Raw genomic sequence first — 20982 nt, 5'->3', positions numbered from 1 at the left:
TTTGTTGGGATCATTTCAAGGAGCCAAACATCCAGAAATGCAAAAACAGAAATAGTACTTTCTGAATCGTTTAAAGATGTACACATTTGGTGGGATCTAATATAGGTAGAAACAGATTGTAAAAGGTAAGAACAGTCAGCTGAGGAATACTGTGAGATGTGGTTAAAAGCTGAAGGAAAAGCAAGAAAGTGGACTTGAAGTTAAGATCATGTTGAAGCTTTGGGTGGCTTAAAAACATGAATAGGAGCTTGTTACTACGATCACACACATACAGTTTACTAAAAAATGTTATAACTTTGTACTTTTTATTACCAAAACAAAAAATATATTATATACAGCTGTGGATAGTTTATAGATGCAGTCGTGGAAGAAGAAATCAGATTTGTTACTCAACTAAAAGTAGAAAAACTGAATTTACTTTGTTACAACTAACTAAGGGTCCTACAAGTACACAAGTATCTACATCCAAATATACTTCAAGTACCAAAAGTAAAAGTAGCCTACTTCTTATGCGTAATGGCCATTGTTGAGTTAATGGTTACTATTATGATGAAGGGTAAATGTAGAACTAATTTGAATAACTGTATTGATGCTGGGTATCTATATAACTCATCTAGATATTCTTTGAGCTAATAAGCTAAATATAAAAGTAACTAACAATAGCTGTCAAATAAATGTGCTGGAGTACAATATTGGCTTTTAATTGTAGTAGAAGTATAGCATAAACTGAGAATACTCAGGTAAAGTACAAGTGCTGCAAATGTGTACTTAAGTACAGTTCTTACTTAAGTAAATGTACTTTGTCACTATCCATCTCATAGGTGTTACATTATTTAACAGAGAAACAGATGCAGAATGCTCGTTCAGCGCGCGCATTGCACTGTAGCCTACATGAAGGATGCTCAGAGAGATACAGCAGGTAATACTTTAAATAAGAAATATTATCGTTAGAAAACCAAACGTTTTGTACGTGTAACTATGCTGATTAAATGACAGATTACCTCAGCCTGTAGTTATTTGTCAAATGGAGCTAGCAAATGTTGGAAGCTAGCATAGCATATTTAGCTAAAGTTCGCTAAACTATATTTCTTCTACAACTTCAGGTGCTGCGGTTTTTCACGCTTTTTGGAAATAAACGGCATCAAGATGGTTTGGACGCGAAAGGAGGGCTTTTAGTACTTCTATGGACGGACACAGGAGATTCATTTCAAAGTCTAAACTGTACTGGTGAGTTAAAAAGCACCCAAAGTTTGTTTATAGTTTTGCTGCTTCATCAGGATGAGCCACCACCACCAGTGGAATTACATTGTCTTAAATTTGTTTTGTTTTTCAGATAGATGTTTATAGAAGTTGAAACATAAAGTGCTTAAATAATTAAATAGTATTCTGATAGATAGAGAGATAGGCCTGAATACCACTATGTAAATATAGCACGTGTGAAATATAGGTTAATTACTGAAAAAATCCATCACAACATATTATAATAAGCGGTCGTATCTACAAGCACATTTATACTATTAAAAACAATATAGAGACATGTATTTTCTTTCGTATAATCAAACACATTATTATTTATTGAAGGGTTATAATTCACTTGCATTTTTCTTTCACTCAAGACTAGTCATTTTCATACTTCCTTACAGCTGTGCATTCGGAAATAATTTAAAGTAACACAAATAAAAGGGCATTTTAAATGTAACATCTGAAATTACTGATGTGTTAGTCACTGAATTCCAGAAGAATATTGTCAAAAATGTGCATTTCATTTCAAAAGGAGATACAGATCTTCTTTTTAATAAAGACATGATCAATTGGAAAAATAAACTGAAAGATTAGAAAAAGACTTGCTCAATATCAAAAAGTAAACTGAAAGATTAGAAAAATACTTGCTCAATATCAAAAAGTGACCAGCTACCGTTATCTGACATATGATTAAGTGTTGTAACAGTGTTCACATTGTGGTGCAGTTGCAGCGGCTGGTTACTGGTGCAAAGGGATTAGCAAGGAACTCCAACCTGGTAAGTATACACAGACCTTACAACTTCCCACACGACTTCCACCTCTGTGCACTCCATCACCTTGAGTTACTGTGTTAACCCTCACAGCTTTGAAGGAGAGCATGTTTTCCCGTGCGTGTCCTCCACCTGACCCTGATGAGCTGTGTGCCTTCATTGAACTATACGGTCCAATCAGATTGCTTCTGTCTTTTCAGGTACAAACAACTGTGATATTTTTCTATAATTTCTGGCATTACTTCTTTCTGGCATTACCTCTTTGTAGGAAGAATGTCCGAAGAAATGTGGGAGGGATCTGATCTTAGTAATTTGGCCAAATGTACTAATTTGTTCAATTATGAATGCTACATTTTTTATTTAATATACAATATATGTCTATTGCTTGCACTATACAGATGAACGATGCAACACTTTTCCGTCCAGAGTTGTGTGCTCGTATAGAAGCGTTTCTACACACGTACAGTTTGGCTAACCTAAGGGTAAGATCTGTTTTTCTCTGACATGTATCCATTGTATGATTTTAAAATAGGTACCAAGTATTTGACTAACCTTCTTTTTCGTAGATTAAAACCCACTTCAAGTTCAAATTCAGCCAGCAGACCTTCCAGCGAGACTTTAGCTATGACAACAGGTATAGTACTGATGAATCTGGCAAATTTCACACCTGTAAAATGACCGCAATCGAATGTATTCAAAGTATATGTTTGACAAAAAAATGTTTTACGGAGTTACAACATAATCACAATCAAAGGCTAGTTACTTAAACCCCCTCTGCCATGTGTTTTTTTTTGTGCTATGTACATATTCTTGCAGAGCGAAAATCAAGAATACAGCTATTGGAAACCAATGGTCACTGTATCTGGATGTCACCTGTAAAACACAGTCAGTAATACTGTTTAATATTATTGAATTCATGTTTGTGTGGATCAATGTTGACAGAAAATACTCTAATAGGTTTGTAACTTCATCTATAAATGCAACACAAGCATTTTTATAATACAGACACATATTCAGGTATGTTTACTGTTATTTATATATCATATTTTTGTTGGTTTTAAGGCCTCCAGAGTGTGTGAAGAAAGGATGCTGGTGTCATGGAGGACACCCTCTCCTCGGACGCTGGTTGCCCCTCAGTGTCCCCCCTGAAACCATGGACCAGGGCCTGTTTGGGGAGCTCAGCATGCAGCCCGTCACACTGCTGAGGCCCTGTGTACTGCAGTACCCTAATCTGGCAACACAACTCACACACATCCAAATATCCTTTGCTGTCTGTTTGTGATTTTCACAGCGTGTGTCTGTTGTGGTGGCTGCAGGACCGTGTTTCTTGAAGGCGGAGTGAAAAACCAGTTATTATAGAGAGGGATGAAAGGAATATTGTCTACATTTAGGGGGATAACTGTGCACATCTTCCTTGGTTTTGATCCAAACGTATTCCCAGTTGAGCCTAATTTTCATTGGATGAAAACACAACTATTCTGTCCTGAGAGGCTTTTATAATGTTGCACTTGGTTGTTCACATGGAAACTGCAGAAATAGTTATTTCAAAAATGTTTACAAAGGAAGCACGAGTTAAAACGCAGCTTACCTCCGTTTTGGGAAGCTACAAACATTTTCAGACCCAAAACCCCCTAACCCCCCTGTTCCATCCCTCAGCTAAGGTCAGTGGCTTTGGGTAATGACCAACACATTGAAATCACACATGTGGCCGGAACTCTGCTCCTTCTTTGTGTCGACATGGTTGATCGGCTCTGGCATCTGATCTGGATTAGTGTTCCTTGACTGCATGTGTCCACGTGTTGGTGTACGGCCCCAGTAATGTTCCCCTCACAGGGCCCTCCATCTTCTTCCAGAACCTCCCTGCTAATCTGGACTGTCAGGACCTGGGGCTGTGCGGCATTCACTGCTCCTCCGTTAAAGGTAAACAACAACCACTGATAGGAACAACGAGTACTGATGGTCGGGCTACATTTTGGTGATTCACTGAAGGAACTGTCAAGGTTTTTATTGAACAAGGTCATTCGAGTCCAGGACAGTAAATCCTGTCTTAAAAGGGACTTTCTGAAACAACGGATGAGGCCTGAGTATAAGACTCATTTAAACCAGATGTGTTAGAGAGTGCCCAAAGCCCTTGCCTGACGCCACCTATAAAATCTTTAATGGATCATAGAGGCTCATGATTTGAATCCTATAAATGAAACCAGAGAGAACAATGGAGAGAGAAAGAACAACACACACAGAACACACTAACAACACATAATAATAAGTGACAGAGAGAAGAGGCTCCAACACTGGAATTTAAAACTGCACTCAGTTAACATCATTGTTGCTTTTTCAATTTAGTTGACTCAAGTAGAAGTAAAGGTACTCAAAAAGTAAACACTTGAATACAAGTAATGGAAAACGACTCAAGTACAGTAGTGAGAACCCAGATTACATCAATGCATTATGTTCAAACTGGTTTTTAACAGTTAAAACACATGTTATTGTCATTAAAGTCCCATAACCACAACCCAACAAACATCAAAACCCTAACACTGTTTAATCTCCTAAATCAAAAAACAAGGAAAATACTTTGTGTCACTTATTAAATCCTTAAAAGGAGATGCTTCCTGTATCGTGCTTGTTTATCGTATCTTTTGCTGTAAATCCGTCGGCTGATTTAGAGGTACATTTATCAGTGGAAGTAGCAAGAACTGTGATACCTAATGTATCAGATGGAAAACATATGTTTGAATACAATCAAAAGAGTTGAGCAAAAAACAATGACTCTTTAATTCAAGAAAAGACCTATAACGGAGTAAATGGATTGAGTTACCACAGGTATTCACATTGGCATATAACTTTGACCACGATGTTTTCCTCGTACATTGATCTTGCTTCAGTTTCTACGAGCTGAACTTTAAAGAATAAAACAGTTGAATATTTCCTAGGCGTGAACATTAATGTTGTCTAACATGTCAAACAAATATATGGTTGACGTTATATTTGCAGTAAAATGCATTTTTTAACTGCAAAATACTGGCACATTAACAAAGTATATATTATATTGTTATTATTAATTTAATAATATGTATTGTGTCTCAGTGAAATAGTCAAATGATTCCTTGTGTGTCGGGACACCAGTCAGCCTTCATGAATGTTTAATTTGAGCATGAATTTAGTCTGTTGCTCTTTCTTGCCATCAGTTAATGAAAGAGTTAACTTGAATCAGTGATTCATCTAAACAACGTGTAAGCGAGCTGAATTGAGTAAATCTTGATCACAGTGAAGAGGCACGTTTGTGGAACTAAGCTTAATCATCACTAAAGAATCTCTCTACCACTCAAGAATTGGCTGATTTCTCAGAAAAAAGGTTCTTGCAAAATTACTGTTTCTTGTCCTTGTAGGTAACACAATGAATCACATCCACAAGTTCAACCACAGGACTGTGAACATTACAAGAATCATCATTCTTAATACCGAAAGTAAACTAATACAGACTCATAAACCTTTCTGCTCTGTCGTAAGGCGGCTAGAGAAAAGATACTGTTGCAAACAATAGATTTTGGTTTATTTTAGCCCGGAAATCGACAGGTATTCAGGTTTGAACATCTAAAAGAAAACTCTGAATTGTTGCTACTTTACACCAAGGCAAGATTGAAAAAAAGTCTGTTAGCTAAGTGAACTCGAGTTTTTAAACTAGATCTGTAAAACCAAATGTTGAAACAATTACTTGCCCATCCCTAAGGTGCGTCTTCCATTACCACAATGTTACGTATTGTTACAGCCCATCGCTGCACCAGTGTGGACTCGCAGTGCTTACTTTTTAAAGTGAATATCTCACTAACAATCATGTTTTCATATCATTCCCTTCTCATTTATACTTTCAAAAAATATGTTTTACATATTTTGCAGACGGCAATGGCACCGTGTACACAGTAGAGCAGGAGCAGGAGGATCTGGAGCAGGAAAGTGTCTCCTCGATACAGCAGAGTCTCCTGCTCTACGTCTTCCTGCAGCACGGGGACCCCTTCGCCTCCGAGCTCTCTGATATGATGGGTGAGAGACCGCTAACTGTACAGTCACAAATCATCCTGTTGAAGTTGGTCTTTGTTTCATCTCCTTTTGCCTCTCTGCGATCCTCCCACAGCCACAGAGGTGCTGATACAGCGCCACCTGGAGGATATTCTGAACAACAACAGGCAGGCCGTCACAAGAGCCCTGCAGACCGAGCTGAAGGACTCACTGAAAGCCCAACATCTAAGAAAACAGGCAGGTCCACCTACACAATAACTGCTAGAGGAAATCAATTCAGTCATGTATTGTAGTGTTTTTTCCCATGATATTAATAATTTTACATTAAAGTGTTTGTGCCTCAGTAATTATTTGACTCATTGAAAGATAGAATAGTAGATTTTTCATTTTGTAATTATTATGCAAGAAAATATGTCAAACTTTTGCAGGTTGCAGCCTCTCAAACATGAGAATTTGCAGCTTTTATCTGCTTTTAATCATTGAAAATGTAATATATTTGGGGTTTTAGGCTGTTTGTGGGGCAAAACCTTTACATTTGAAGACAAAACATTTGGGCTCTTGGGATTTGAATGTTCATTTCATTATTGTATGACATTTGATAGATTAATCCAATCAATCAATGGAAATAAATGATAAATACACTTTAATAAAATGTTGATGTGGGTCCTGATGTCCTATGTTTGGATGTGTTCAGAGCCAACAGAGGATGCGTTCAGCAGCGAAGGTGATTCTCAGTTCCTCCATCAGTATCGTGAGCTCCAGCTCTAACATGGACTTCAGAAACGCCTGTCTCAACAGCATGAAGGTAGGAAACAAATAATCAAAAAATATGTATCTACAATATATTTATAGTTATTTCTAATATAAAATAACTCCCTTTCACAACTCAAAAGGCCATTGGCTTAACCTGCTACCAGGTAATTTGCTACACTGTGAAAACACGTGTTACATACAGGAATATAAATCAATGTGTGTATATCATGTGACAGAGGTTGTGTGTGTTTGTCAGGTGAGGGACACTCACGACCTGAGCGCCTCCCTCCATGAATCCCTGAGGAGGGTGACATCATGGAAATTCGCTCCAAAGTGCAGGTGCCCCTCAGCTCAGGTGAGTGGGACATCTGTCACCATAGCAACAGTTCAGCAGTTCTAGACATGTGATTATTATCCACAGTCTGACACCACGTTGTTACTTTTACAGGTAGAAGAAGAACCTGAGGGGGAGGATCCCACCGGAAGAGAAATCTGAGTTAAAGGGTTTGAAAGGAGTTCACATGGAAATTATTATTTCTGCGGTTCAATGTGTGCCAGTAGGGTTTTGTTAATGTAGTGGTGATAGAAATAGAAATTAACTTTTTACTAAAAAACAAAATGTATCCTTTCTTATCATAGTTTGTGTTTCACATCAGATCTTTTTTTATAAACACTTCTAAAAATAATAAACATTTCAAGCTGAGATTTACACTGAACTGAAATTGTGATCTGAGGTGATGTTTTTCATTTTTTTACATGTACCCCTCAACAAACAATGTAATGTTACTTCTACTCAACTTTATATCAAAGGGAAATATTTAACATTTAAAAAATGTAAAGAACTAAAGAAATATAGTACTGTACTTCACGCTATTGTTTATGAGTTTAAAACAAGTTAAGCTCGGCAAACAAGATTGGTTACTCATTGAAGTATTTCGAAACATTAAAATACTCGTGTTCACCGCTAGATGGAGTCGAAATCTTTTATTTTGTGGGGCTGCTTACTTCCGCTTATTATTGTTATGGCATTTGACGTCATTTCCGGCCGCCAACACCAGCAGCACTTTTTCGCGGTAAAATGAAATGAGCGTCTGGTGTTTTATTCTGCCATCTAACATAAGGATAGCTGCAGTAACTTGTATTAAAAATCGCATACTAAAGTCAAGTTGATATTTATCGTTGCTATGAAGTGAGAGCAAAGCTAACGAAAGCTATCAAGGTATCATCAACATATTGGACATTGTGTCCCCTCCATTACTACACAATCTAGTAAATATTTAGCACAAAACCATGGCTGTGGTGACCGGAGAAAGCCTCAAATCAGAGCTGGAAATGTTCGACATAGCCTGCCAAGATGACACAATCCTCGACAAGAGTAAGTAGCTAATACATGCTTATTGTTGTCCTTTTCTAATAAATAGCGTCGCCAATAGCTAAGAATATCAACAACCAGCCAAATATTCAACATTGTATAACGTTACACACTGTTAACGTTGTATGTAACATGTCTGTTTGCTGTGCTGTAATGGGAAATAAGAACATTAACTCTATGCTGATCTTTATTTATGTACTTCTTTTGCTACTTTATACCACACTACATTTTGAAAACAGATATGACGCTTTTTTTAACTTCATTTCATTTATTTGACAGCTTTAGTTACTTGTTAGTTTGCAGTCAGATTATAAATACAGACTATAAAGCAACTGACAAATATTGATAGACATCAGCTCCATCTTTACCACCTGCAGTAATAAATGATAATCCGGTAATATAATGTAAATGTTTATGTAGTAAGTTATTTTGCATAATGACTAATTTACCTTTTGGTACTTAAAGCATATTTTAATGCTAATACTCTTTTACTTTTACAGTAAGATTTTGATTGATCGACTTTTATTTGTACTTGCAGTATTTCAGCATGTACATGTATGATTTAAATTTGCTTAATTCAAAGTGATTGTGGACTGTATTTGAAGTCATCTTAATTGCTACATCGTTTTTGACCTGCCCTCCTTCCTATCCCTCCTCTCTCCTCAGTGGTGGAGCAGTGTATTTGCAACAGGATACAGGCAGATGAGATGGTGCTGGAGTGGGTGGCCTACAGCACAACCAAAAATGGACTAAAACTCACCACCGACACCCTGGAGTATTTTGAACATGAGGTAAGGATGACATAAATGAATTTGTCTTTTTGTCAGGGATGTTGTGAGTTGTTGTTGTTTACTTAAACATGGCCCTTTCTCGGTCAAAACACTGTCCCCACTCTCAGACAGGGCACCGAATGTTGTTTTCATACCCAGTTCATTTTCTTGGCAGGTGTTGAACAAGAAGAATAAATCCAAACAAAGCTTCAAAAAAGAAGAAACTCACAACAGAACCAGAGACATCCACTCGCTGCAGGACTTGTATCCTTCACAGTGAACTCGAGAAAAACAGCCTTGAATAAAACGTATCTGTTGTCTGTCATGAGTGTCATTATAAGTCAAGCTTTATTAATATCGTACTTTTTACAAAACTCAGTAACTAAGAGCTTATGACCCTCAGAACATATTAGTTTATTAAGGCTTGCCAATAAAGAATTTCACAGTCCTTAACATTATTTGTTCAGAATCAAAGCTGAGGAAGAGGAGGAGAACCTACTGGACGCTTACTCTACCCCTGCTAAGGTAAGCTGTAGCTTTTGATTACTGACTATTTTTCTTTTGAGGGATTTACATGTTCAGAACAAAATTGTGATGTTGCAGGACCCTGAATTCAATATTTAAAAATGTATAGTACTGTTTCTTTTTCATTGATTTTAATGAACATAACAGATAGAAATAAAATTATTGAGGAAAAACCCAAAGATTTCCAGCTCTACACTGAAGGTTTTCTGTGTCCCAGTGCCCGGTTCCTTCAAACTTTTCCAAGATATTAATTCAAAATTCAAGAAAACCAAACGGAAAGATAAAACCATTGAGTGTGTGTGTGTATATATATATAGGGCTCTCAGAAGCGAGCGCTGACCACTCCTGAGCACCCTCACTCTAAAAGAAGTGCAGCTCTGCTGACCAGCCCCGGCCTGCTGCTGTCTCCGGCCAGCTTTTCTCCCAGGTACCCAGCAACACACACACACACACACACACACACACACACACATACACATACACATACACATACACACACACACACACACACACACACACACACACACACACACACACACACACACACACACACACACACAAAGAGAGCTGCTAGTAAACGGCGGAATAACATTTGACTGGTATCAAAATCGTTTTTATTTCAGATGAACCAAGGACAACCTCTCATTGTGCAGTGACATGATGATGTGTCAAAGTGGTGTCTACTATAACTTTGTTCATTGTATAAAAGACATAATAAACGTATATGTCACTTTTCATACAAAACACAAACAGTAAGTAGACCAAACATGCAGGATAAAGCATTTTATTCCAACTGACCTTTTTGTTTAATTTACAATTCATTGGCTTCTTTAACAATGCTTTAATGTGAATGCATTGCGTAATGTTGTGGCCAATAAACAGAAAGCAAAAAGGAGTTTGAACTTTTCACTGAACCACTGGTTAGTTAGTGTAGCATGTAATGAACAACTTGTCGAGATAAACAATTTGTAACTGTGACTCTTACTTTCTTTCTTTGGAAGTTCAACACCGTCACAGAAGTACAGCCAGCGAGGAGCGAAAGGGGAGGTGGTGGTTTCTTTCGGGGCCGTGCAGGGGACCCGCTGGGCCGGCAGGAAGGAGTCAGGCACCGGCGTCCAGCTGGAGCTCCTGGAGGGGCCCGAGGACTCGCTCCGCTGCAGCTACAAGTACATGTTCCAGAGGCTGCGAGACGTTCGAAACGGTGAGAGACACACTCTTCAACAGCATGAAAATCATAGAAAATAATTTGGAGGAGAGAGTCCTATTATTTAAAATCTCGCACAACACCGGTATTCATAAGTTTCTATTTTTAAAGAATTAAACAGTATACAGCCTGCTTTGATTATTATAAAAAATGTTCATGATTGTTTGAAGATCTTTGTTTCTATTTCCCCCAGTGTTGACGGAGAAGATAGAGGAGCTGGGCGAGGGACTCAAGGCTCACTTCAACATCGAAGAGTTCTCCCCGGTCTCTCTGCCCGCTCAGGTACAGACGTGATACTGCTGGGGAAATCCTCTAAAACCTTATAAGCCTCAAACCCATGATTTCCATAAGTTTTGAAAACATCATGGATATCTTCAAGTTGTAATTTGATATTTTACTCAAGCAAAGTAGTATTCTTAACTAGGAAACGTTTTTGAAACAATAAACAAATCAGCATCCAATTTGACTTAAAAGTATTGATGCTAAAACTTTGTACATTTAAATCTGCTGTTGAATATTTCTGAACATCAAGACAAATGTAAGTCATGGTTTGTGTCCCTGAAGGTAAACATGCTTATCTTGACTTCATATAAGATATATCGTCATGTGCACCACTATTGCTATTTTGCGCTGCCTTAAACTAGATACATTACGTTTATTTGTATGATTTAAGTATTGCCTGTCTGCTCAGTTTGGTGTGTTTTCTACCCCCCCTCCTGCAGGACAGTATCACAGTGCTGGGTCAGGTCAGCTGTGACAGTAATGGCAAACTGAACGCTCACTCGGTTCTCCTGGAGGCGGGTCCGGAGCAAGGCGGGCAGCAAATACCTGTGGACCTATCAGAGCTCAAAGACTACTCCCTGTTTCCTGGTCAGGTGAGCAGACGGGAAGCTTCTTGAAGCTACAGAAATATTTCTGGCAGGATTCAATGTGTCCGTTTTTATTCATATGTATTTGTAGGGCTGTACTGAATAGTTGGAAGCTTCATTCGTAGCATTTACATTTCAATTCTAAATACAAATGTCAATGCTGCACAGCTTCTTTTTCTGCATGTCTATTCTTTGTTCTTAAACCTGGTACTTCAGCACAGTGGCACATTAGGTTTGTCATTGTAATGCATTGTGTTGTGAGTGTGTATGATGGTGGCCTCCCCTTTTCCTCTGCACTGAAGTGTGTGTGCAGCAGGTTACACGGTCACCAAGAGCAACAGAGCATGCCAGGGACCTGGGCAGGAGACGACCCCAGCGTCCGACCGAGAACTCTGACAAAATGTATCAACAAATCCCACAGAAGAATAAATAACCTCCATGTGAATGAAACTCTGCTCTCTTTCCTCAGGTGGTAGTGATGGAGGGGATGAACACAACGGGAAGGAAACTGATGGCTTCCAAACTCTACGAGGTCAGCTAGGAGTTATAAAAGTGTTTTTCTTAGTTCTGAAAGACAATGCCTTCAGAAAGCAACATTTAGTTGAAATAGAAATCCCAATGAAGTACTATGAGTTTCTCAACGTTTAGAACTGGGGGCTGTTTGTTGTTCTTCTGTAAATCGTCTTGTCTTTTTCAGGGAGTCCCTCTTCCTTTCTTCACTTCTGAGGTGAAAATGGAGATGAGTGAAGGTAAGTGATGTTGGTTGTTAACATTTGTAACACTTTCTGTCATATCTGAAATCTATAGGAGGGACCGTGCATTCTGTTTATGTCAAAGTTAGTTGTACTTCTTTGTTTCTTTAATGTCAGTTATTGCATACACACTCTTCCCCATGCGATTACAGAGCCCTTGAATGTGCTGGTGGCATGCGGACCGTACACTCCCTCTGACAGCCTGACCTTTGACCCCCTGCTGGACCTCATCAACGTCATTGTCAGGGACCGTCCTGATGTCTGCCTGCTGGTATAATCACATTCTTTATTTTATTTTGACTGCATCACAATCAACTAATTAACCAAGTCCTGATTATCTAGGACAGAGGGTGTCGTATTGTCATACTGATATTTTGTACAAACTGTAAAGTCCACTGAGACAAATGTAACATTTGTGATATTGGGCTATATAAATAAACATTGATTGATTGATTGATCTTTTCCTCTGTTAAGTTTAACATGCGACATTTCTATATCCTTCCTTTTTCTTCTCCAGCTGGGCCCTTTTGTGGATTCCAAACATGAACAAATTGAGGTGCGTTCAAAAGTGGACATTTTGTGTCTTTATCCCTGATCCCTCTGTATTTCGAAAATCCAAAATCGATTCAGGTTGATGTGATTCCGCCAACATATTAGTTGAGTGTGTTCAGGACTTTAAAGCAAGTTGGTTGATAATACGTTTGTGTGACCATCTTTACCCCCACCTGTGTGTGAAATAGAAAGCTCAGGTGACCGAGACGTTTGAGGCCATTTTCTCAAGATGTGTCGAAAGCATTGTGGACGGCACCCAAAGGTTTGTCTCAAATTTTGAACTTCAAGGAACAGCATTTCCTCCTGCAGGGGTTCAGACAGGTTCTTAAAAAAAATGTAAATGCTTGATTTTATACTTCATCTGTTTTTATGGTTAGAAATCTCTTTTTAATTTGAATATAATTCTTGATTTTTAACATAATATGGTGTTTCATCTAGAGTTGTTTTCCTGTTCTCACTCGAATTTCAGCTAGATAGGTCCTTTTTTAAATCATTGAGGATTCGAAGAACATTTTCAGTCAACAAAATGCTTGAATTTTACTCTTAAAAAGCTGTTCAAAGACTGCTTGTGCTTAACTCTTACAATATGCCCTTATTAGGAAACGTACCAAATAATAACAGATAATGTTTTTTCTTTTCCTATCCAGTGTTGGCTGCCGCCTGGTGTTCGTGCCCTCCCAGAGAGACATCCACCATCACTTCATCTACCCTCAGCCTCCCTTCAGCCTGCCGAGCCTCAGCAAGGACCAGGCCCAGGTGAGGCTCACAACCTCCTGACTGGAGGATAGTACAGGTAAAATAAATAAATGTTTATCACCAGGGAATTATATCTGCTCTATGCTCTCTACAGCGCGTCACCCTGGTCCCGGACCCCTGCACCCTGCTGATCGACGGGGTGACCTTCGGCCTGACCTCCACCGACATCCTGTTCCACATGGGCGCAGAGGAGATCAGCTGGTGAGGAGGACTTCTATATTTCACTTCAATTGAGCTCAGTTAACATTGTATTTTAGGAGAAGCAATGTAATGTTTAGTATGTTTGTCAAGTTTTATTACATTATTTACATGAATAGACCTTTTTACAGCCTCCTTTTTATAAACTTGAATTCCTATGCGAGCTTTCTCTTATACCAGAAGCAGAAGTTAACTAGTATTTCTTTATGTATTTTAATGAATGGCATTACTGTATTGACATTCGACTGTGTTGTGTTGCAGCGGCACAGGAACAGACAGATTTTCCCGCATACTGAAACACATGCTGACCCAGAGGAGGTAGGAGACCTAAAACAGTACATTTGATTTACTCTACTTTGAAGCTGCTGTAACATTAATAACCACAGGGTTATTAATGTTAATGGTTGTGTCTTCTCCTCCAGTTACTACCCGCTGTACCCGCCCGTGGAGGAGGTGAACATGGATTATGAGAAGTACCAGAGCTTCGGTCAGATGCCGCTGACCCCCGACGTCCTGGTTATTCCCTCGGAGCTGAGATACTTTGTCAAGGTACAGATTTCCTGTTCTTGTTCGCATCCTCTAGACCAGGGGTCACCAACCTTTTTTAGGATGAGAGCTACTTTCAAAAAATAAAACAAGTCGGGGGCTACTTTTACTCCTCTTCTTTGTTTTTTGCAGTGTATATATTTAGCACATTTTAACATTATTATATGCTACCTTTAACCTTTGTGTGTTTGGGTCTGTGGGACCCGTTTTCAATGTTTACTAAAATAAAATGTATGCAATTTAATTATTTTAACCTGCTTTATTTGGGGGTGGGCCTCACATCCTCTAGGGGGGTCCTCACCTCCTCTAGGGGGGTCCGGGGGCATGCACCCCCGGGAAGATGTTTTTAAAATGTTGAAGTGAAATGCATCAATCTGGTGCACTATGAGCACAAAATGAATTTATGGATACAGCTCTCAACACTCTATGAAAGGGAGCTGTATACTTTTCAATAATCCAAACATCTTTAGAATATGATCACAACCAATAACAAATCATTTCAACTTGTTTATTCTTATCTTATGTTAGCATTCTTTCTTTTTATTTATGCATATTTTACTAATCATTCCCCTTTTAAACTGTTTTTTGTACTGTGCTATAGTACACATTGGAATGATTTCTTACTTTATCTATATTAAATAGATAAAAGTGTGCTCTCCCTAGCTCTCTCGCTCACTCTCTCCCTCCCTAGCTCCCTCGCTCTCTCTCTCTGTCTCGCTCGCTCACAGAGGCTGTGCGCTCCTCCGTGGCGATGATGGCTTGCGTTAAAAAATAATAATAAACATATTTGTAAAGTGGGGGGACACAAACGGGATTTAGAAAAGTGCGGGGGACATGCCCCCCCCCCTGTCCCCAGTGGAGATTACGCCATGCGTGAGTGTGCGTCAAGTGGAATAAATATATATGCAAGTTACAACACATGCAGTATAGGCTGTCATGACTAGGCTGTGGCAGGTAGGCCATCCAGCTGTGTTCAATGGGGCTGATGTGTTGTGTAGATTCTGCCAGAAGGAAAATCAGCGGGGAGGTGCCACATTGCTTTTCTTCCCGACTGCAACGCTGGTCCCGCAAATCAAGCAAGAACGTGACTCACGTTGCCCCCGCGGGCGACTCACGTTGCCCCCGCGGGCGACTGAGTGCCCGCGGGCACCGTGTTGGCTACCCCTGCTCTAGACAGACACTTAGCCCAGTTATTGGTTACAGAGCCCGCTCTCATTTAAAGTATTGTCAATTCAAAAATAAGTGCAGCTTTGAGTTCAGTTTAAAAAAACAAAATGTTTAAGAAGTTAATTGAGCCAAGCCATGGTCAAAACATCTGAGTTTTTAAATAACACTGAAGGCAAAACATATAATTTCTAGTCCATGTAATAAAGGAGTTATTCATACATTGTCAAAATTAAGATATGTGCAGTTTTCAGGTCAGTTTCATATTACAAAATGTTTTCTTTCTGAAATTATTTAAATGTAGTTATGAGTCCAAAACATTATTTAAAACAAAGACACATCTGTAGAAAAGATAAAAAACAACTCATTTTTACTAATGTAGAGGTTCTTCCAATGGGACATTTGTTTTGAATATCCCTATCTTTTTAGTTTTTTTATTAGCCCACGCAATATGTCTTTAAACCTCCTCTCCTCTTGTTTTCAGAACGTGGTCGGCTGTGTGTGTGTGAACCCTGGACGGCTGACCAAAGGCCAGGTGGGCGGGACCTACGGCCGGATGCTCATCCAGCGCAGCGCTGCGTCAGACGACGGGATGAGAGTGAGCCCCTGTCTGGCTGCTCAGGTGGTGAAAATCTAAAGTAAAATTATGACTTTGAAAGCTCTTCAAAAGAAAAGAGCTGACTGAACCAGGACCAGTTTGCAAGCAGCTTTAAATGATGTGCTCCTCAGGCACGCTGATGGAAAACTTACAGAAACAATCTACTGTGCTCATTGGGTTTATTTTTATACAACAAACATGTCTGGTTGGTGGTTTCATGACTGTGGTGGAATGTGAGTCGCTCCGACAGCCATAACAAACTCTTTTCAATAAATTATTGTCACTCTTTGTACTGTTTTGTAGTCTTCTCTTACATCTACTAGTGTTGCCGTTTTATATTGTATATTTCTGTTTCTTAGGCTCCGAGTGGAGGAGGAAGAAACCTGCTTGAAAATCTATTTCTTTAGTAGTCAACATAAACACTTTTAAGTATGTATATAAAGCAGTTTAATGGTGTGCAGTTATGTTTGGGTATTGATACATTTAGATAACATCTTTAATCAAACCTAAGAAAACAAACCGTACCAAAAGACCACATATTTGAATAAAGTTGTTTACTATATACTACTCTGTAACACTTTATCCTGAGGTAGGCTTTTGTTTCAGAGGTTGTTACATTTATTCATAAAACTGGTCGAACTCATCAGAGTCACTCGGGTGATCCGACTTGGTTGATCTGTCCGGCTCAACTTGAAACATCTCCACGTTGTCACAAACTGCTGGAAAAGAAACGGATAGTAATCTTCAAAAACAAACATTTATGGCAATATTGAATCCATCTTCAAATGAAAACTGACAATACCTTTTGGTTTCTCGGCAGCTTTCAGGTCCTTTTCTCTGAAAATACATTTTTAACAAGGTAATGAGATGAAATTGGTAAAGCTGTAGTTTCTGCTATCAGAAGTAAAAAGTCAAACGTAACTCACTCTTTCTCAGATTGATCTTGAGGCGCAAGTAGATTCTCGACATCGTCGTCACTGATCTCATCTTCAGAGGATTCAGTTTTGATCCCTTCCTCCTCCTCCTCCTCTTCTTCACTGTTCTCCTCAGGAATAACGTTCATCTTTTTAGATCTGAAAACAACAGATCGTTTCAAGTCTACGTACTGTCATTTGTGATTAACATATTATTTAAAATGTTATAGAAATAATACATTGTGGATAGTGATGCATTACGGTTAAATATCCACCTGTTTTGCGGTGGTGAGATGATGCTGTCGTCTGAATCTCTTTCCTCCTCTGGTTCTCCTGCTTCGTCTCCTCTTTGCTCGTCTTCATCTGACTCTTCATCCTCCGTGTTCTCTCCTTCATATTGAGAAGATGTAGAAACCCTTTTTTGGTTCTCACCATCTTCAATCTGCAACATTTCAGACTTTTCTTCCTCAGGATCACCCTCTTCCTCATCCTCCGCCTCTTCTTCCGATCCTGTCTCCTCCTCTTTATCTGTAGTATTATTTTTTTCCAAAGCCACATTTTCATCATCATCATCCATGTCTCTTTCCTCTTGCTCTTCATCTGTCTGGTTGTTTTCTTTTTCTTCAGCGCAACCACCATTTCCCTCTCCATCTCCACTTCCTGGTTCTTCCTCTTCCTTTCCCTCTACACTGCTTTGTTCAGAGCTGTTACTCTCCTGCTTTTCTATTTCATCTCCACCTCTGTTTTCAATCTTTACACTAACATGTCCAGACTCCTCCTCCCTCTGGGATCCAGACTCCTCCTCCCTCTGGGATCCAGACTCCTCCTCCCTCTGGGATCCAGACTCCTCTCCACAGCTCTCTGAATTATCCCCATGTCTTTGATTACCTCCTTTTTCGATCCTGGCCTCCTCGATTAGACCCCCTAACTCCGCCCTAGTGGACCGACTCTCCTCTCGGTGACTCCCTGAGTTGTCTCCCTTGCTCCCTTCCCCCAGCTTCTCAGCACTTGGTGATCTGACAGCGAGCCCCCCACCCCTCCTCTTCCTGCTACTCGTGCTGCTTTTCTCTGATGAGGCGTCGCTTTCTGAGTTTTGGGCTGCTGTGGCTGCAGCAATGACAATTGCACTGGAACTCTCAGATGACCTAAAATTAAGAATGGATGAAAAATAAAATGGTAAAGAATAATATATGTAAGTTGATTGATATGGTAGGTAGAACATAAGTGGTTCATATAGTATCTCTGATTCTGATTCATCCTCTGGTTCATGAACGCCCCAAAGATTTTGACATCTTTACTCAATTTTTTGCTTTTTTTATTGTAAAATTGCTGCAAAGTTTGCTTCAAAGCTGTGGCAAACTATAAATGAAAGTGAAGGTCTCAGCTCTTTTCTGTATATTGCAATTTATAACAAATACACATGTAGAGGAAAGGGGTTGTTTTAGATGACTAAAGTTAGAACTGTCATTCAAATGTTGATCTGTTACTTATGATTATGATAATATGTACCTAGTCAAAATGTCTAGTCTCTCTATTAAGAGCTATTCTCTGAGAGACTATTATAAACAATATGACTTACTCGTGAGAGCTGCAGCTGTCCAAGGACGCTTTCTGTGATGTGCCTCTCTTCTTCTTCTCTCTGCTCCCCTGACTGGACTCCCTGCTGCTCTCGCTGCTCTCTGCAGGGCCACCAGACAGACGAACTAAACGCAGCACGTCAACACACAATGAAAATGAATATCTGAGGGGAATTAACATATTTACTAAGGAAGATAAGTGCATAAGAAAAAAAATCATTTTCTTTTCCCACCTGGTTTAATGTCCAGCTCCTGGGAGAAATGACTGCTCCTGCCTCCACTCCCTCCTTCTCTCTTTGAACTTGGTGCTAGGCTTGTGTCCACCTCCTTCTCTGTCACCTTTATCTCAGGAGGGGGTTCCTCCCTGTAAAGCGGACCCCACAGAGCCTCGGAGCATGCAGAGATCCCAGCCGCACCAGCAGCCAAAGGCCAGGCGGGTTCAGGCTGCAGGGGGGCCCAGCCTGGTGCATCTTGCCTGGAATGATAGCCGGGTGGGGGGTCGAGGTGTTGATGATGGTATGGGTCAGGATGTTGGGGGAAAGATGGAGGGACATGAGAGTAACCCTGAGGTTGATGTTGGGCTCTGATGGGAAACTTAGCTCTCTGGAATTGAGTGGGGTGCTGCCAGGAAGTTTGTATGTAGGGGAGACGAGGGGAGCCATGTTGGTTGTAGTCCATGTGGAGGTTTTGGCTGTAGTGGTTTGGAGGTGCAGCCATTTGCTGTGACATTGATGTAGGGCCTGGAACAAAGATAGACATTAGATAGGAGTCGGTGTGTGTCTAGAACAACCCTTTAAAACTAAAGAAGTGAGTAAAGAGGACAAACCTTTTGAATTAAAAGGTAGATCTGCTGAGGATGTTGACACCCGTTCCTCTCTGTTCTTTAGACATGACCTTAAATACTCCTCCATGCTCTGTAAAAGACAGTGGTGGAAGAAGTATTTAGAATTGTTACTTAATTCAAAGTGCTAATTCCACACTGCACTACAAGTAAATGAATGTAGATGGAAATACTCAAAAATAAGTATTAAGGTACGTGTACATTACTTAAGCACAAGTTAATTAAGTAAACAAGTTAATGTTCTCAGTTTTATTGCATCAATTCAAAATACAGAACCAGTGTATTGGTTGGACACAAACTGCATCGTGTGAATCTCTCGTACCTGTCTCTGAGCAGACTGTGTTTTCCTCTCGAGCTGCTGCTGCCAGCGGGGGTAACTCTCCTCCAGGTACCGCTCGTACTCCATCTGAAGGAGTCAAAGGTCAAGAAGAGGATTCAGCACCAACGCTTCACAGAGAGGCAGGGGTGAAGTACAAATGGGAAATTTGTTTAATGTGTGTGCACCCGAATAGTTGTCATGTCAGCAGTGAGTGTTATCATCTCTCTCAGTGTGTCCTGGGCTTCATCAAACTGCTGCAGCAGCTGCCTGTTGTTTTGTTGAGCGATGAGCTCTCTCTCCTTCAGCTCCTGCCAGCGCTCCTGCAGGTGGCTGCATGAAACAAACACACACACACACACACACACACACACACACAGATTAACATGATTAACACCCACATACACAATGATGAATAGCATTTTGCTGCCTTTTGTTTATGCACTGCTTTGGCTGATTCTGAGGAGTTGAAAAGTCTGTATTGAATAGCATTGGCCTGTTGACACTTGGATACAATTAGTGGATCATAATGAAGCATCGTAGTAACTGGTGTCACACACACTTTTCTACCCTCACACACAACATCTTTAACAATCAAAAACATTACCCAAACTACATTATGTACTCCCTCTTTTGCACCACACTGTAAAAACCCATACAGAAGTCCAATTGTATTTGCGGGTTTCTGTTTTTAATCATTTTTAAGAGAAAATCTAACAACTGCGATTACTTCTTTGATAACTTCTTCCTGAATTCATATTCAATGAGTTTACCTCTTTGTTAGCATCTGCTCTCTTTGGTTTGTGAAAGTGTCCGTCAGGTGCCTTAGAGGCAGTGATTTCTTCTTCGATGCAGCCATGACTGCAGGCTTTCAGTGGATACAGAGATTATCAGGGATTAAGGTCTCCTCTTTGGGGGGGGAGGGATCAGAGACATGTTGCCAATAAACACATGGGGTTAATCTGGAGTGAGAGCTTTTTTTTTCTTTTTAATACACTTAAAATAATAATAAAAAAATAACCAGCATGTATGACAATATGATAACATGATGAAGTGAAAATAAAAACAATTTACAGAAATTACAAGGAAATTAAATATCACTTTTAAAGCTCTTTAGGTTTTTTTTTACAGAATATATTGTGTGTACAATTTTTGAATGAAACCTATTTAGAATAGCGCACGATTGTCCACCCATGGCCGCATGGGACGTGTGACATACACAAGCGGAACCAGAGTGCGTTGTTTC

At 39.7% G+C, this 20982-nt stretch overlaps 3 protein-coding genes across 4 annotated transcripts; 2 read left to right on the top strand and 1 right to left on the bottom strand.

Annotated features, from left to right (window-relative positions):
* zgc:195212 (DUF4554 domain-containing protein) lies at positions 1-8041 on the top strand. 2 transcript variants are annotated; one of them, XM_034211852.1, is made up of 14 exons: positions 1-919; positions 1104-1227; positions 1968-2018; positions 2106-2212; positions 2411-2494; positions 2579-2646; positions 2829-2969; positions 3075-3270; positions 3809-3932; positions 5910-6053; positions 6145-6266; positions 6724-6834; positions 7039-7137; positions 7231-8041. In XM_034211852.1, the coding sequence occupies exons 1-14, from the start codon at positions 899-901 to the stop codon at positions 7276-7278; spliced, it is 1440 nt and encodes a 479-aa protein (XP_034067743.1). In that variant the 5' UTR covers positions 1-898; the 3' UTR covers positions 7279-8041. The 2 variants fall into 2 exon arrangements, with proteins under 2 accessions (XP_034067743.1, XP_034067744.1); XM_034211853.1 differs by having other exon boundaries at positions 105-919; positions 2829-2897.
* pola2 (polymerase (DNA directed), alpha 2) lies at positions 7865-16378 on the top strand. Its single transcript, XM_034211851.1, has 18 exons — positions 7865-8157; positions 8821-8945; positions 9100-9188; positions 9392-9449; positions 9767-9876; positions 10451-10650; positions 10847-10935; positions 11376-11528; positions 11992-12054; positions 12220-12271; positions 12427-12545; positions 12792-12830; positions 13015-13088; positions 13474-13582; positions 13677-13783; positions 14042-14098; positions 14203-14329; positions 15975-16378. Exons 1-18 carry the CDS (start codon positions 8073-8075, stop codon positions 16125-16127), a joined length of 1809 nt encoding a protein of 602 aa, XP_034067742.1. The 5' UTR covers positions 7865-8072; the 3' UTR covers positions 16128-16378.
* Positions 16370-20949, bottom strand: LOC117543537 (ABC transporter F family member 4). The gene is made up of 11 exons (XM_034211901.1): positions 20900-20949; positions 20510-20645; positions 19925-20069; positions 19743-19826; positions 19406-19493; positions 18813-19319; positions 18582-18705; positions 17278-18147; positions 17015-17161; positions 16891-16925; positions 16370-16807 (listed from the first exon to the last, which is right to left on the bottom strand). The coding sequence occupies exons 2-11, from the start codon at positions 20593-20595 to the stop codon at positions 16707-16709; spliced, it is 2187 nt and encodes a 728-aa protein (XP_034067792.1). The 5' UTR covers positions 20596-20645; positions 20900-20949; the 3' UTR covers positions 16370-16706.
* Between the last annotated feature and the right edge of the window lie 33 nt (positions 20950-20982).

This window comes from Gymnodraco acuticeps, unplaced genomic scaffold (genome assembly GCF_902827175.1).
Source record: "Gymnodraco acuticeps unplaced genomic scaffold, fGymAcu1.1, whole genome shotgun sequence".
NCBI classification, from domain to species: domain Eukaryota; kingdom Metazoa; phylum Chordata; class Actinopteri; order Perciformes; family Bathydraconidae; genus Gymnodraco; species Gymnodraco acuticeps.
The sequence above is the reverse complement of the archived record's forward strand: the minus strand, read 5'-3'. Positions and strand labels throughout refer to the sequence as shown.

Coding starts and splice junctions, on each gene's coding strand:
- zgc:195212 (XM_034211852.1), top strand. CDS start 899: ATGCTCAGAGAGATACAGCAG. Junction 2,495..2,578: donor ACAGTTTGGCTAACCTAAGG/GTAAGATCTGTT, acceptor TCTTTTTCGTAG/ATTAAAACCCACTTCAAGTT. Junction 3,271..3,808: donor CACAACTCACACACATCCAA/ATATCCTTTGCT, acceptor GCATGTGTCCAC/GTGTTGGTGTACGGCCCCAG.
- pola2 (XM_034211851.1), top strand. CDS start 8,073: ATGGCTGTGGTGACCGGAGAAAGCCTCAAATCAGAGCTGGAAATGTTC. Junction 10,651..10,846: donor GCTGCGAGACGTTCGAAACG/GTGAGAGACACA, acceptor TATTTCCCCCAG/TGTTGACGGAGAAGATAGAG. Junction 14,330..15,974: donor AGCTGAGATACTTTGTCAAG/GTACAGATTTCC, acceptor TCTTGTTTTCAG/AACGTGGTCGGCTGTGTGTG.
- LOC117543537 (XM_034211901.1), bottom strand. CDS start 20,595: ATGGCTGCATCGAAGAAGAAATCACTGCCTCTAAGGCACCTGACGGAC. Junction 19,494..19,742: donor CACAGTCTGCTCAGAGACAG/GTACGAGAGATT, acceptor TGTCTTTTACAG/AGCATGGAGGAGTATTTAAG. Junction 16,926..17,014: donor CAAGATCAATCTGAGAAAGA/GTGAGTTACGTT, acceptor ATGTATTTTCAG/AGAAAAGGACCTGAAAGCTG.